Raw genomic sequence first — 16,416 nt, 5'->3', positions numbered from 1 at the left:
TAATTTACTGTATTTGAGTTATAATCCAAACATAAAAATATTTTTTTATACTAATGTTTTAATTATTTAATACAGGGATCCAGATAGATAGATAGATAGATAGATAGATGTAGTTCTAAGGTATTTCTGAAAAACAATTAATACATCACTTATAAAGTTTCCAGAAAAAACTGGAGGAGTCTGTAATTATGTTTAGCAGCTTTATTTATTAATTATTAATTATATTAATATCCAGAAAGGCACCCAATGGCAGTAGAATAGCAAAGCTATAACTGACATGAAGACATAAACAATTAAAATCTAAGACCTGAAAATAAAATTCTAATTATTACTACACTGACATACACTCAAAAGACAAATAACGCTGCAGAACATCAACAGGTCCACCGAATCGTTAGTTTACCCAGGACCATTAATGCAATTAATGTTTTAGTGTAAAGTGCCAAGGGACAAAGTAATCTAATAAATATTACCAGTAAGTTACTGGGACAAGTTAAAATTATACACATAGGATAGTCCTAAAAACAAAACATCACACGTCAGCATTATTGTCCAAAAAATATTTTTAATACTATCAATAAAATAAATGCCACTTTATTTCTAAAGCACATAAAATACAGCAGCTGACAGACATGTACAAAAAATAAAAAAGACAACTACAAAAAAATAGGAATCAAAGCATCAGAAATACAAGTAAAGACTACAACATTAAAACACAGATGCTACTTCACTCCTGGTTATAAACCAAAGGAAAAAAGTGTTTTAAATGAGCTTTAAAAACAGAAAGAGATGGTTCCTGCCTCACCTTTAGCAGCAGCTCATGCCACAGTTTAGGAGCTGAAAAGGCTCCGTCTCCTCTGGATTTCTAAAAGGTATTCAGTATTTCTAAAATTATCTGGGCAGATGATCAAAGAGCACATGATGCCATAGAGAGGTAAAGTAGTTAAGGCAAATGACAAGGGCAAAGACCATTCAAAGACTTAAACACAAACAAAACTAACGCTGATCAAAAGAGAGTTACAATAATCCAGACATGAAGTAATAAAAGTGTGGATTACTGTCTCCAAGTGGAACGAAGGGGCTTGATTTGGCAGGTTTCCAATTTCACCCCAGAATTTGTGACAGTGGATGTTTTTTAAAGGGGCCAAAGGAAAAAAAAATCAAAGGTGGAGATACTGCTGGGCCACTAGAACCCAGTGGCAGAACATAAAGTGAGAAGAAAAGAGAACCAAGAATACAGCCCTGGGGTACACCCCGAGGAGGGCTGAGGTAAAATGATCCATCATCACACAGAAACGTCGATCAGAAAGGTAAAACCTGAACCAGTGAAGAGCTGAACCAGTGGTGACTCAAACTGGCCAATTCAGGTTGTTTTAACATTTTCACTGGCTTAACTGTTGGCTAGCACTAACGACCCATGACTACAAAATGAAAAGGGATTAGATTAGTTTAACATTTACGAAATAATAAAAATGCAAATGCTAACACAAACACATTAGGTTTTGCAGTGCAGCTTTTACCATTGGTGGCACCAAGGTCATGACTCTTTGTCCACCAGACATAAAACCTTCCCTGTTACATACATAAATACAGACATACTAAAGATTTTTAACTGATTCATGAGTATATAAATACTGTAAGGCACTCACCAAACGACTCCACACTCAGAGGCAACACAATGAGTGCTGAGATCCAGACCTTGCTGGTCTTACCCTGATCAGTACTCACAGGATAAAAAGTTCTGGGTTCTGACGACCTACATCTCTCCTATCCAACTAGGATTCCCAGACAGAACCCATTAATAGTCATCCTCCATTTTGCAACTTGCTCTTGATTCTGAGCCAAATAATGTTTAGTGACTCTTATGGAGTCCCAGGATGTTGCATTGCTAACTTTGGGTTTAAGTCAACCATTAAAAGCTTCTCTAAAATTATGCGTTCTTATTTATTAAGTAATGCTTTGCAAGGGTCAGTACAGCCCAATTCTGCAGAGCAGAATATTGAACCTACCCTGTCTTTAAACAACATTGAAACTGGGGGATTCCAAGCAGAGGCTTTGGGGAGACAGAAGTTTTTATGACCCAGATTTCTGCAGAAGGCAGATTGTTGACGCCTGTTGAAATGGTTTTCAGATGTTTGTTTTCATGCAGACCCACTGAGCCGAGCTCCTGTGAAACTCCGCCCACTGCAGTATACCTCAGTGTTTTCTCATATATGTGGTTCAAACAGTTCAGTAAACACGGCAAACATGGCACAGAGGTTCGACTATTACGAGTTCATGACAAACAAGCAACAATCGCTACATTTTCTCAAATATCAAAATGATCAAACATGTAGTGTAAAATCCTGAAATAAAATCTATTTATGTTCCAGTTATAAATCAAAGGCAAATCTAATCTTTTACATTTGATTTAAAGGAACTCAGTTTCTCAGCAGTTTGACAGTTTTCTGGAAGTTTGTTCCAGATTAGTGGAGCATAAAAACTGAATGCTGTTGCTCCATGTTTGGTTCTGCGAATTTGACCCAGAAAACCTGAGCGGTATGGACGGTTGATACGACGACGGGTCATTTTGGTGCTAAGCCATGTTAAAGTCTGTTCTCTGCACTACAGGGATTTTAGAACTGGGTTGATGAGTTATTCTTTTCTAGCTTCGGTGAAAAGTTAGGAAAGAAGAGGAGTAACAAGTTACACCAGGTTGTTTTAAGGCTTTGGGACCAGATATTACTCCAAAATGAATGAAACTGCAGATAAGAATCAAAGATTATACATATATAGATATCAGAGTAAACATTAATATGATTGCAGAAAATACATTCAGCAGCAGTCCTGATTAGTTTTTGTACATTTTCTTCATATTTTCTGATATTAAGTGTAGTCAGCAAAGTTTATTAGTACTAGTTCTGAGTTTCTGCTCTAAGAGTTATCTTCAGTCTGTCTCCACCATTTGCTCACGATTCCTCACATTATTACATCACAGCCAATTCCTTCACAAGTAAACAGACCAGTGATGGGGATGATGCTTTCTGGATTTACTGGTTCTACATGACATGTCCTCTGGTGGAGCTAGCAGACATTTAAACTTTTAGCAGCAGCTATGATTTTCTGCCAGTCTCACCTGTGTGAGTTTTAAGGTGACAAACTAGACTTTTTCTCAATCTGAAAGATTTATCACATAGTTCACAAGAATACGGTTTCTCACCTGTATGAATTCTCATATGGCAGATCAGAGCACGATGCTGTACAAAACTTTTATTACAGCATTCACAGCTAAACAGTTTCTCGGCTCTGTGAGTTCTCAGGTGATCAGCCAAATTAACTTTCTGTATGAACGATTTACCGCACAGTTTGCAAGGATGTGGCTTCTCACCTGTGTGAGTTTTAAGGTGATCAGCTAAATGACTGTTGCGTCTGAAAAGTTTATCACACAACTCACAATGAAATGGTCTTTCATCTGTGTGAGTTCTTTGGTGACAAGTTAAAATACTTCTCGTGCTAAAAGATCTATCACACATGTCACATGGAAATGGTTTTTCACCAGTGTGTGTTCTGAGGTGACGTATTAAATTACTTCTTGTGCTAAAAGATTTATCACACATGTCACAAGGATGTGGCTTCTCCCCCGTGTGAGTTCTAAGGTGAGCAGTTAAGTAGTAAGGCTTAGTGAAATGTTTACCACACACGCTACACAGGGGCAAATCAGATTTTTGCCTTTCTAGTTCTGAATTGTCCTCATTGTCCATCTGATTTCTGGAGTCGTGAGGTTTCTGCTCTGGCTGCACATCTTTACCTCTACTGGATCCTGAGTCGTTCTGGTTGCTTCTTTGGTTCTCACCTTCAGCCTGGATTCCAGAGAGGAGCTGGTTCCTGTCTGTTGGAGAAACCATAATGATTTCAGGCTCCTGCTTCACTGTAAGATGATCTTCATCCTTATCTCTGTGGAGATCCTCCTCTTCCTCTCGAGTCTTCACAGGTTCTGATTCTTCTGGTTCCTTTTTAACCTCTACAGGTTCTGGTTCCTGCTTCGTCTCCATCCTCTGCTCCAGTTCCGGGTCATTGTGGAATATTTCCTCCTCAGCAGCAGTCACCATTGAGGCGCTGCTCTCCTGTTTCACTAAAAGCTGCTCTTCATCCTGAAAGATCAACAGTTGAATTTGTTCTACTTTGATTGGCTGCGGTTCTGGTTCCTCTTTTTTCTCAGTCACCTGCTCCGGTTCTGGTTCCTCCTGCTCCTCTTTTATCCGTCTCTGATCATCAACCAGAACATCTGAAGTAGTAACAGACATGTTGCTGTGCAAGACCTGAGTGAAGAACAGTAGAACGTTAATGGCAAATGTTTAAAGCTCATTTAATATAATCTGGAAAAACTTTTAAGGATTAATATTTTACTAATGTCCTCGACTGTAACATATAAAATAGCTTTTAAAAACAATATTGCAAACCTAGGCAAGATATCTCTCAATTAAACATTTTAGGTCTCAGGAGCTTCTGGGTATTGCTGCAAATGTCATCAGAAACCCAGGCAAGGATCGTGTTGTTTGGGTGACTAAACAGACTGATGTTAGGTAGAAAACCCATTCAGACCAGATGAAAACACTTCAGAATCCACATCTGAATCTGTTCAAAGTTTTCTCAGCTAGAATCGTGTTTATTAAAGCCGACAAACCCCCTGAAACACGAATCTTTTGTCAGTCCTCCATGTTTACACGTCGTCCAGCCACGGTCTGATTTTACAGCCACAGTGACGTCAGGAAACCCGGAGGGTCAAAGGTCACAAACACCGATTCTTCTGGTGCTGCAGCCCAGCTCTGCGTTTTTGTTTTACACAAAGAAAACTACAAACATAAAGACATTCAGCCCGGAATAAACCCCAAACAACAACTGCTAAAAGATTCAGGTCAAAAACACAAAGAGTGATGAACGAAGCAAACCAAATCACACACATGTCTACTTCCTCCGCGGTGTCAACTAGTCCCCTGACCCTGTTCATTCAGAACCGCACACTGAACGTACCGGGAGGTTCCGAAATAATTTGGGTTTTCCAGCCAACATCCGACAGTCTGAGCTGATGATCGATTTCCTCCTCCGAATGATGACATCAGGACACTCAGACGTTTCACATGAAATCAGGCATTTCCATTCAAATTAATGTTCTTCAATATTTCAGTTGGACTCTGATGAATTTTCTCTCATGATGAAAAGAAGGTATTGTTTATGCAGACACTGACATTTTCAGCTCACGCAGTAAAAACCATCTTCTAACCAAAGATATTCAAATGAATCCTGGGAGCTAACGCTGCTAGCGCCTTCTGGTTTACTTCCGCCGGAAGTCTCACATGGAGATTTGCACTAGAAACAGATTACATCCTTTGAGTTCCGCCTCCAGCTCTAAACATTTGGGTTTTCATCCGATGATTTATTTTATTTTGGATATGAGCCAAACATGCAACAGTATTTCTAACATAAAAGTTTTTTTTTTTTTTACAGGGACAGTGCATATTATTTACATTTCTGTAAAAATACCAGTTAGCCAGAAGGCTGTTGTTCATCTGCAGTCCCCAGACAAATGGTACAAGTCTCCTTAAAAGAATAAGAGTAAAATTACATATTTAAATGAACAAAATAACAATTACAATACACTTAGTAAAAAACACTTTACTACTTAGTACGTTAAAGCTAAAATACATGAACCAACTATCAGACAAACAGACATAAACAATAAACACACATAAGACAGCAGAGCAAAATCTAATTATATAATAAACTATTTATTTTCCTGTACCATAAATGTGCTATATTTATTTAAAATGTTGATGATCCTGGAATGAGGTTCCATTCAGTAGCAGGTCAAACAGAAAAGGCTGTTTTGACAAAATCGCTTTTCCTAAAAATTAAAATACAATTAAAATAATAATACAGTCTCCCCTCACTGCAAAAATGAAACCTTGGTAATAAATACGATAGACTAAAACCTCCTTTATTTTGAATAAAACTTTTAAATACATATATTTAAACAGTTATTTTTAAAAATTAATAACTGTTTATTCTATACCATAATGCGGTATTCATTATGTTATACATAAATATCCTAGATTTGAAAGAATGACTGAAAAACTTCCAGAAAAAAGGGGAGACAATAAGTATGGCTGAGCAAAGTACAGTTCATCTAAAAAGTTTCTGTGTTCGTGAACAAAAGTTTGTCTAAGTGAATTCATCTTGTCATCCTTACAGAGGAGCTTGTTTCTCTCCACTGGTCATTAGGCAAGAGGTGAAGTGAACCATGGACATGTTGCAGCCAATCACAGGGCAACATAGAGACACAGGAAAAGAAACCATGACACTCACACAACTATCGATGAGAATTATGCAGATAGTTGAGTTTTATTTGCATAAACACATCATCATATCTTGGATACAGCTATCCGTTGAGTCGGGGTTCTGTATAAATCAAAAACAACCAGAAAGAAAACTATTAATTTGGCCTTTATTTCAGAAAGTGGGTTGTGAGGGGGGAGACATGCAGCAAAGGTCAAAGGGTCGGGACTCGATGCCGTGACGGCTGCATCGAGGACGGATGCTTTGGGTTTTCCAGCTGTTCCTCAGCAGTCTGAGCTGAAGACTGATCTCTGATCTCTTCCTCCTAATGGAAAATGTTTTTAAATATTCCTCCAACAGCAGCAGTTAGTCGCTCTCTGATGATTAACCGAAGATATTGTTACTGCAGACGCTGAAATATTCAGGTCACACGGCAAAAACCGCTTTATAACCGAAGGTAACAAGAAGGATGCCTGGAAGTCATAGCAAGGTTTCCGTTCTTCTTCTTGTGGCAGGTAGTGAAGGCTGGCAAAGAAATAAATGGTGCATTACTGCCAGGAACGTCGACAAAACATGTAATTTAAAAATAGATAAATAATACATTTAAAAATGTAACAACTGACTAAACCCTCACTTATCATTTCAATGGATGTTTTAAAACCATCTTTTCTTCTCTTTGTTTCTGATATTGTTCCTTTAACTTGTTTGACACTTTTAATTTCTAATCTACTGAAATTTTGATCACAATTAAAGTTTCTCCTCCGAATACAAACATTTTTTCTCTAAGTTGACACGAGTCTTGCTCCACGTATAAAAATATATTTTCTCCCAATTTAATCAGCCAACTTTAAGAATGACTTTAGCATTTAACTAACAAACTACAGTCATGTCCAGCTAAAAATGGATGTTTATTACTGCTCTGGATTAGGTTTTTAAATTCTGCAAAAAATCCATAATACAAGAAGTATACATCCATAACATATTAATGTGCATCTGTAATTAATTGTGTTACAATCTGGTCCAACCACTGCAACAAAGGAAAGACAGAAAGCAGTGATAAATTATAATCAGTGTCTTTTGGATTTTACAATTCTTTTTGTAATTTTTTGCAATCAAAATCACTGATTTTAAAAATATTTGTAAGAACTTTTGCTATAGTTTCTCCTCACTAGAAGAAAAAAAAGAAAAAATTAAGCAGACAGATTGGACACAAATATTTTTACTCTAAAGAAATTCAGCTCCATTTTAAGTCCCAAATAAACATGAAGCAAGAAAAGACAAGGCAGGTCAGGATTCTGTACACAATGAAAACAAACATTATACATCTTCATCAAAATCACAAAATATTGTAATAAAAACTCAAATAAATCCATTTTCCAGTTTGTATTAATAAAACACAATTCTAAACAAATGGGATTTTAACCTTGATTTAGAAAAGCTGTTCCAAAATTGGATAAATCATTAAGTGTATATCAGTGTGAGTGATGTGCTCTACTGTCAGAGTCCTGATGAAAAACCAGTTCCACCAGGTTCTTTCTAAGGCTGCTCAGAAATGTTCCCACTGGGAAAAGAATCAAAGATCACTTTGTTCTAACATTATTTTCTACACTATATACATGGATCCAATCAGATTCACTGTTTGTTCACTTTTCCTCACATTATTATATTGCTGCTAATTCCTTCACGAACAAACAGGAGTAATGGGGTGGACACCTTTAGCAGAGTTAGCAAGTACTGACTGTTTAGCAGCAGCTAGCTAAGGCTTTTTATCAGTCGCATCTGTGTGAGTTTTAAGGTGAAGAACTAAACTTTTTCTCCATCTGAAAGTTTGATCACACTGCTTACAAGAATATGGTTTCTCACCTGTGTGAATTCTCATATGGCAGGTCAGATCACTATGATGTATGAAAGATTTATCACAGGACCCACAACTAAACGGTCTCTCCCGGGTGTGAGTTCTCAGGTGATCGTCTAAACAGGCTTTCTGTGTGAAAGATCTGTCACACAGTTCACAAAGGTATGGCTTCTCCCCTGTGTGAGTTCTGAGGTGACGCAATAAATTACTACCATGTTTAAAAGATCTATCGCAAAGCTCACAATGATATGGTTGTTCACCTGTGTGAGTTCTGAGATGAGATAATAAATTACTTCTCTTTGTAAAAGATTTATCACACATATTACAAGGCAGCTGCTTTTCACCTGTGTGAGTTCTGAGGTGAGACGCTAAATGACTACTCCGTTTGAAAGACTTTTCACAAAGCTCACAAGGAAATAGTTTCTGTACAGGTCCATCTGAGTGGTTCCTCATGTGAACCGTCAAATACGATCGCCTGGTAAAATATTTATCACATATTTTACAATACGGCTTATCCTTCATGTGGGTTTTCAAGTGAGCAGTTAAGTAGTAAGGCTTAGTGAAACGTTTACCACAAATGTTACACTGGTGAAAATCGGATTCTTGCCCTTGTAGTTCTGAATTGTCCACGTTGTCGCCGTGATTTCTACTGGATCCTGAGTCGTTCTGGTTGCTTCCATCTTCAGGCTGGTTCTTGTCTGGTTCTGGTTCACTGTTGTGATTTTGATCATTAGTTGGAGTCACCATAAAGGATTCAGGCTCTTCCTTCACTACAAGATGATATTTAACCTGATTGCAATCCTCCTCTTCCTCTTTAATCCTCACAGGTTCTGGATCTTCTGGTTCCTTTTTAATCTCTACAGGTTCTGGTTCCTCTTTTGTCTCCATCATCTGCTCCAGTTCTGGTTCACTGTGGCACATTTCCTCATAAACACGAGTTGCTGTAGAGGTGCTGGTCTCCCGCTTTAAGATGAGCTGTCCGTCATCCTGAACGACCCACAGCTGGATTTTTTCTGCTTTATTTGGCCGTGGTTCTGGTTCCTCCTCTTCCTCTTTTATTCGTCTCTCTTTGTTTATGAGAAGATCATCAACTGGAACCTCTGAAGTAACAGACATGATGCCGTGGAAAACCTGAGGGAAGAACAGCAGAACATTAATGATATTTCTGTAAAAACCCATTAGATGAAGTCTGTAAAGAATTTCAGGGTATAAATATCCTAAAACTCTTTAGGAACTGACGTCACTGCATGTGATGTTTACGTCGCTCGGCGCCATCTTGTATGGCCACAGACCAAGACAAACTTTTTCCGGTGTTTTTATCGTGTTACCGCTGTATCCTCCTCTTCCATAATGCTGAAAAAACAGTTTGAAAAAATGTTTGCTATATCGCGAAAAGCTTCTCCTAGAAGCCAAAAAACGCTACATGGAAAAAATAGCTAAAATTGGACATATTGACCTGTTTGAAATAAAAAGTTGGAGCTGAGACCCTGATCATTTACCTCATTTGACCTTCCCAGACATATTTGCATACCTGGTCTGTGGTGTCAGTGGCGAATCAGTTCAAGAATTATAAGTCAATGGAGGAACATGTCCAGTTTACGAATGGCTGGGAACATGATTTGGACATTTTTACCCCCCGGATTGCGAATATGTTGTGGTTCGAACAAAAGTACTGAGCTCCTTAATTTTATATACATTCTTATTGTACATTATTTTACAATCAATCAGAATGTTGCTTGGTATGAGTACTAAAAAGTGTGAACGCGTTATTATTAAAGTACTAACTGATTTGCGAAGCTCCAAGTTTGAATTAAATTACGGCAGTTCCACCTCATTTTTACCTCCTTTCAGCTCGTCTAACAAGAAAGAAAGACTTAGAATTAATTTGTCATTTAGACATGTACAATGAAAGAAAATCCAGTTGGAAAAACTGCAAATAAAGTATGAAATATGTACAATATAAACCTAAATATGCGACAGCTGGAGATACATCAGCACCTCTCGCGATAAGCGTGTTAGAAAACGGATGGATGGAAACCCAACACACAAATAGTGTTGCACTCACGAAACAGACTCTTCTTCAGTTTCGGCAACTTTATTTGCCCATGATGTGTGTATTTCTTTGGGGGTGGGGGGGCAGTTACAAAGTTTCTTCTTCCAGAGCTACGACGTTTTAACTGACTACTGACACAACACAACAAAACACTGACGTAGAACGCAGCTCAGATTCTGTAAAACTTCTCTGGCTGAACAAAAAAAAAAAAACTAGAAGAGACCTGCACCCGTATAGGTGCCCTACTTTTTAAGGTGGAAGCAACAGTGAGGATAGGAGGCACAAAAACTGCTACAGATGAGCCAGCATACCTGGCAATCTGACAAAGATTCACCCAGAAGTTGGCCATAAAATTGACTACAGTACTTCAGCTTCTCAAAAGAAGATACTTGACAAAAAAAATCCATGCTGAAGTCTCAACACCAGCCAGAAGCAGCCATCCACAAAAAAGAAAAATCCCACCTGCATATCTGGAAGATTAGGATCTTCTGCTTGACACACTGTTAGAGCACAGTAAGACTGTTGGTTTGTCAGGAATGGAGAAATATTACACACTATTCACACACAAAGCAGAGCAGTCAGTTATGTTACCTCAGCCACTTGTGTCTCTGTACAACTAAAACATACAGTTCAATGACTTGTCAGCTATTTTGCTGTGCTGTGAAAAATACAAAGAAGCTGCAATAGTGACTGGTGAGCAGGCAGAAGCTATTGAAAAGCACACAAGACTGCAGCACAAGTCTTCTGCCTGGTATGAATGTCGAGCTGGGCGAGTTACAGCTTCCACTATGCATGCTGTGTTTGCCACCTGTTTGGAAAGCCCAGCACTAACAGTTGTAAAACAGGTGTGCAACACCTACAGTGTCTCCAGTGCAAACAAAATGGAATAGGAATCTTGAGGGTGATGCACAAAACATTAAAATTAGAGCTTGTCACAAAAATCTAAAAGTTAAAGTTATAATGATGTGGTTTCATCATAAACACTGACTTCCCTGAACTGGGAGCATCTGCTGATGGACTCACAAGGTGTGACTGCTGTGGGAATGGCTGTCTTGAGATAAAGTGTCCTTACAAATACAGAACATCCTGCATCCAGCAGGCTGTGGATGCAAACAACTAAAACTTTTGCCTTCAGCTGTCTGGAAATGACCTTCAGCTGAAGAAACACCATCCTTACTACACACAGATACAAACTGAGATTTTTGTGACAGAATCAAACCGCTGTGACCTTGTCATGTGGACCCAGGAAGACATGGCCGTCTCCGTGTCTTTCCAGATCAGGAATTCTGGGAACCACGTCTACAAAAAGCACAAAGCTTTAAAAATATTTTCCTTCCAGAGCTTGTAGGTAGATATTTCTCAGAGCACAAATATACTCCAGCTTCAAGGCAGACGCAGTCTAACCACATGTAAATCATGCTGTTAGACTAATATTTGCACTTATTTTTGTGTAGCAATTTTTCTATAAAATGTATTACCTCACATAGTCGTCACATTTGTTACCTGTAATGTTCACTTACATAAAATTCTAGGACAGGATCTATTTCATTACATGTTCACTTCTTACCTGAAATATGTTAAATACAACAATTATTTACTTGAAGTATGATTTATTTCATAACTTTTACTTGTCACCTTTATTGTTCACTCTGAAATGTTTAATTACACATCAAATATTTAAAGCTGGGCTTTCATCTGGTTTACTTGTTACATGAAATTTACTGCAAACTGTCTGATTATATAAGCGTTTACTTTAATCACATAATATGTTTATTTAAAAATGTAATCTATTTCATTCCATGTATATTTATTAGATGAAATATTTTAATAAAATTTTTACTTAAAATGTAATTCATTTCATCACCTGTTTACATGCAACTTGAAGTGCTTGAATCAAATGTTTCACGTTTACCACATTAAATTATTAAATGAGAGAAAACAGCCACTTCCATGTTATTATTCAATTCTACACATATTTCAATACAAAATCATGAATGGAACAAATGCAATTTTCTTTTTTACCATCTATATTTTACATAAAACAGTACTGACTGTATAAATATTTCAAAAGAATGAGTGCAGAAAATCTCTTTTTTCAATCTGCATTTTAATTAATATCAGTGCAGCTCTGCAGTTTCATATTAACATGTGCAGGTTTCATTTGCATGAGGTTTCACAGCCACACTAGAACACATGTTCACCAAGCTGCAGCACACATACACAATCTTGTCAAGACGTGTCACCTCTTCATCCTCACATGTAAGCAGCAACTTAATTGGTATAGTTCTGTGTAACATTTTGTATTTGTTCCTCATGCAACTGATCACTCTTTCCACATGAATTCTGAGGTGAGCTAAAGCTCGTGTGTCTTCGACATCTTTAGCATCCAGTTGACGTCTCCCTTTAGTGAACGACGGCATTTTAACCTCAGCACACAACTTTCCTACACTCTCTTTAATATCAAAGCCTCTGTCCGCTAACACAACGTCCCCAGGTAATACATTGGAGAGAAGGCCACAGTTTTCTGTTATGTGCTTGTCTGATGCACGCCCGCCCCATCCCTTAGAAATAAAAGAAATCGACCCATGTGGTGTTACACTAATAAGGTATTTGATAGTGTGTCTGCCTTTGTATCGGGGGAAGGATTGGCGCTCGTGCTTTTAAATTTGAGGGTCTTTCTGTGCCTAATTCAAAACAGTCAACAATAATTGCTACACGTTTTCCAAATGTTTCCAAAAACTGAGGAGGCTTTGTAGCTTGTAAGCAATGCCTCTCAGGCCAGCTTACCATGGGCTTAAGGAGTGATTATAACACATCAAGGGTGTCAGCAAAGGCATTAGGCAGAGTTTTATGAGACACATTAAAAAGATGGCAAAGATGCTGAACAGGTAGATCAAGTCTGAGATGCATTAATGCAAGTAAAACCATTTGAAACTGGGAAAGATTTGTTGATGCTGGCAGAAAAGGCCTAACGGTGTTAAACAATGATAACAAAATGACAAAGCAAGGAAGTCCTGTATATTTTACTTTTTTTGTGTCATCCTTGAGATAATCTGTGTCCAGCTGTTTTTTATTCAGCTGTGACCTGAGCTCCCTGTTCTCCTGTAACAGGCGGTTTATTTCTTCTCTTCTCTGTTCACACAAGTGACATTCTATTTGTTGCCTTTTTGCTGCTGGTTCATGTTGCTCTCCAGAGTTTGCAGCCTTGCTGAGCTCCTCTCCTGGGTTTCCCTCATCAGCCTGTCAAACTCGCTCCTCGTCTACAGCCTCCGCTACTGTGTTTTCATTATTTACCTCTTCTGGTGATTCTGTAACTTGTTGATCTACCATGGTCTTTGCTGCCTGGCCTTCAACTGCGCTGCTGTATGGCCTCTTTAATTGACGCGCATGTCGGTCGGATGTTGTGGCTTTTCCCTCGCAGTGACCCAGATTCAGCGTTGGAAACCAGTCTGGATTGAGCTCATACATTTCATAGGCCGGTTTGCCTTGAAGAGGGCATATCGGAACACACATCAGTATTAATACTGTAAATTATAACACTAGAAAACTTCAATAGTTTACTTTGTAAAAATGGAATAACCCAAATATCCACTGTCAAAACTCGGACTATGCTACATAAAAAATATCAGCCCGACTTAAACCAGGTTGACCCACTTAAATGAACTCAACTTAACTGAACATGAGTCACCCGGACAAAATCATAGCAAAACATTATGACACAACAGCAACAACGCGAATTTAGACACTCACCAGAATGGAAATGTCTGGAGCAAACTTTTAGATATCTTGGGATGTTGGAGAACGTGATATCAGGACGTCTCACCGCGGATATCCAGGCCATTCGTCTCCTTTTCGTTAGCTCCGATAGCTTAGCCCCCTCGCGTTGTTTCCAGGCAGGAAAACAGTGAAACGAAAGTCCGTTTTCCATCTTTTTACCTTTTCGGTCGTGTGATCGGACATTACAGCCAATAACGCAGCAAGTTTGAACCATTGCTAAATAATTTTAAGTAACTTATATTGAAAATATCTGAGAGACAGTCGTTTCTCTCAGTTGTGTTTATGGCCATACAAGATGGCGCTCATATCCCTACGCCTAGAGCAGTGACGTCACGTTCCAAAGCTCTATAAAATAATTTTATAACTGTACGTTTTACTTACTCTTGTTATTTTCGATATTATTTGATTGATTAGCTGAAATTATAAAGGGTAGCAACAAATACTTGTTCACTGCGCTGTTTATACCAGGAATCACAGAAGAGTCCTGACGAATCATGCAGACATTACAAGATTAAACTCCTTCTGTAACTCTCTTCTATGTTTTACATCACCAAACAACAAAAATAATCCCATTAAGACCGAAATAAACTCCAAACTCCAACTCCTAACAAAACAGCCCGAAAACACAAACAGTGACGAATAAAGCAAACCATCCAGATGTAAACAAAACCCGGGCATGTCCTGCTTCCTCCGCGGTGAGAACTAGTTCCCTGATAATATTCTGTGTATTTCAGTTTATTTTATCCAGAGCCGTGCAGTTAACATACCTGGAGGTTCCGAGATGACTTGGAGTTTCCAGTTGTATCCAGCAGTCTGAGCTGACGATCGATATTGATCAATATTTCCCCAGCAGCAGCAGTTAGTCGATCTCTGATGAATTCTCTCAGATGATTAACCGAATATATTTTACTGTAGACACTGAAATATTAACCCAACAAAGCAAAAGTCGTTTTTTAACCGACGATAAACACAAAGAAACTTGTAAGCTAACGTTGTTAGCGCATTGTGTTTTACTTCCGCCGGATGTCGTCTTCGTCTACTTTTTAAAAAACCTTTATTGAACAAAATGAACAAAACAAACAGGTTTTCCATCGAAGAACAGCACAGTAAAAGCAAAGACAAGATATAATGTTTAAATAATCCTTTGTGGAACAATAAAAAGATCAATTTAACTTATCAGTTTAATTTATTTTTCATATTCCCTTCATTGACTGCCTGTTTCTTTCAGAACTGTTTTTGAGATTTTGGTTTTATTTTAAAAGGTCTGGCACTGAGCTTTTACAGACACACATCCCAAGTATATCTCTAAGATCTGTGGATCAAAAACCTGATAGTCTCGGTTCATGAACGTCTTCAGTAGCAGATTTGCTCTGGTGTGTCCAAATTAGCTGGATACACATGTACAGCATTTTGTTTTTTCTAAAGCCCCTGAAAAAGAAACAATGATGATAATGATACAGAATACACATTACTGCCGCCCTGTATGTCTTGTCCTTTAAATAAAATGCTTATATAATATAATATTGCATTCTTTAAAATTGTTATGCAATAAATCTTTCTGATCCCTGCTTATGCAATTCTTCAATGCAAACAATATGCATGGCCTTTAAATCTCTTTAAAAAGAGATAAAAGTAAAAGATTCACAATACAGACCAAAACAGCCTAATAATTAAAATATGAAGAGTCAATAAAATAGATCAAACCAGCCAAAGGTAGAATAATACAAGTATTATTAATAAATCACAAATTCATGAATTATAAACCAGATTTATTTCACGAGAAGTTTGAACTGTGTTTTAATTTAAGAGATAAGCTCAACATTATTGGTCTATGGATGGTTAAAACAATCTCTAAGTTTTAATAGTCTGAATTCATTAGCTTTTAGCTGCAGCATGCACAGCTGGCTACATTTGGAACAGCACCATAAAAACACACAAAACGCTAAAATTAATCACCCTATTATGACTGACCAGACATACCAGATGTGAACAGAGTCCTGATCAATCAACCAATCAATCAATCAAGTTTATTTGTATAGCACATTTCAGCAACAAGGCAGTTCAAAGTGCTTTATGTCAAAAACATAAAAAATTCATAAAACATCATACAGTAACCAGTTGTGAAACCATCAAACATTACATTTTGAAGACTGCCGTCATCAAAAATCACCAACACACATCAAAATGTTGCCCGATGTTTCATTTGTAAAGTTTCAACAGCATCTCAGGTGGGTTTTAGGAGCTCTGTGTTTTGCAGTTTTCTGGAAGTTTGATCAAGATTTCTGGTGCATAGATGCTGAATGCTGCTTCCCCAGGTTTGATTCTGGATGCTGACCAGAACCAGAACCAGAAGACCTGGGAGGTCTGTAAGGTTGATACAACAACAGAAGGTCTTTAATGTATTGTGGTTCTAAGTCGT

General features: G+C 37.9%; 2 protein-coding genes across 7 annotated transcripts; both read right to left on the bottom strand.

The window, feature by feature from the left end:
* Positions 1–545: 545 nt before the first annotated feature.
* LOC116725791 (zinc finger protein 436-like) lies at positions 546–5,327 on the bottom strand. 5 transcript variants are annotated; one of them, XM_032572170.1, is made up of 3 exons: positions 5,011–5,327; positions 4,203–4,298; positions 546–4,130 (listed from the first exon to the last, which is right to left on the bottom strand). In XM_032572170.1, the coding sequence occupies exons 1-3, from the start codon at positions 5,047–5,049 to the stop codon at positions 3,093–3,095; spliced, it is 1,173 nt and encodes a 390-aa protein (XP_032428061.1). In that variant the 5' UTR covers positions 5,050–5,327; the 3' UTR covers positions 546–3,092. The 5 variants fall into 5 exon arrangements, with proteins under 5 accessions (XP_032428061.1, XP_032428058.1, XP_032428060.1 ...); XM_032572167.1 differs by having other exon boundaries at positions 546–4,298; positions 4,664–5,327; XM_032572169.1 differs by having other exon boundaries at positions 546–4,832.
* Positions 5,328–6,347: 1,020 nt separating this feature from the next.
* On the bottom strand, positions 6,348–15,022 carry LOC116725765 (zinc finger protein 3 homolog). Of its 2 annotated transcripts, none has more exons than XM_032572126.1 (3): positions 14,765–15,022; positions 13,515–13,705; positions 6,348–9,298 (listed from the first exon to the last, which is right to left on the bottom strand). In XM_032572126.1, the coding sequence occupies exons 2-3, from the start codon at positions 13,686–13,688 to the stop codon at positions 8,069–8,071; spliced, it is 1,404 nt and encodes a 467-aa protein (XP_032428017.1). In that variant the 5' UTR covers positions 13,689–13,705; positions 14,765–15,022; the 3' UTR covers positions 6,348–8,068. The 2 variants fall into 2 exon arrangements, with proteins under 2 accessions (XP_032428017.1, XP_032428016.1); XM_032572125.1 differs by lacking the exon at positions 14,765–15,022 and adding an exon at positions 13,971–14,756.
* Between the last annotated feature and the right edge of the window lie 1,394 nt (positions 15,023–16,416).

Source organism: Xiphophorus hellerii, chromosome 9 (assembly GCF_003331165.1).
Source record: "Xiphophorus hellerii strain 12219 chromosome 9, Xiphophorus_hellerii-4.1, whole genome shotgun sequence".
Classification (NCBI taxonomy): domain Eukaryota; kingdom Metazoa; phylum Chordata; class Actinopteri; order Cyprinodontiformes; family Poeciliidae; genus Xiphophorus; species Xiphophorus hellerii.
This window is presented reverse-complemented; position numbering and strand designations above follow the sequence as displayed.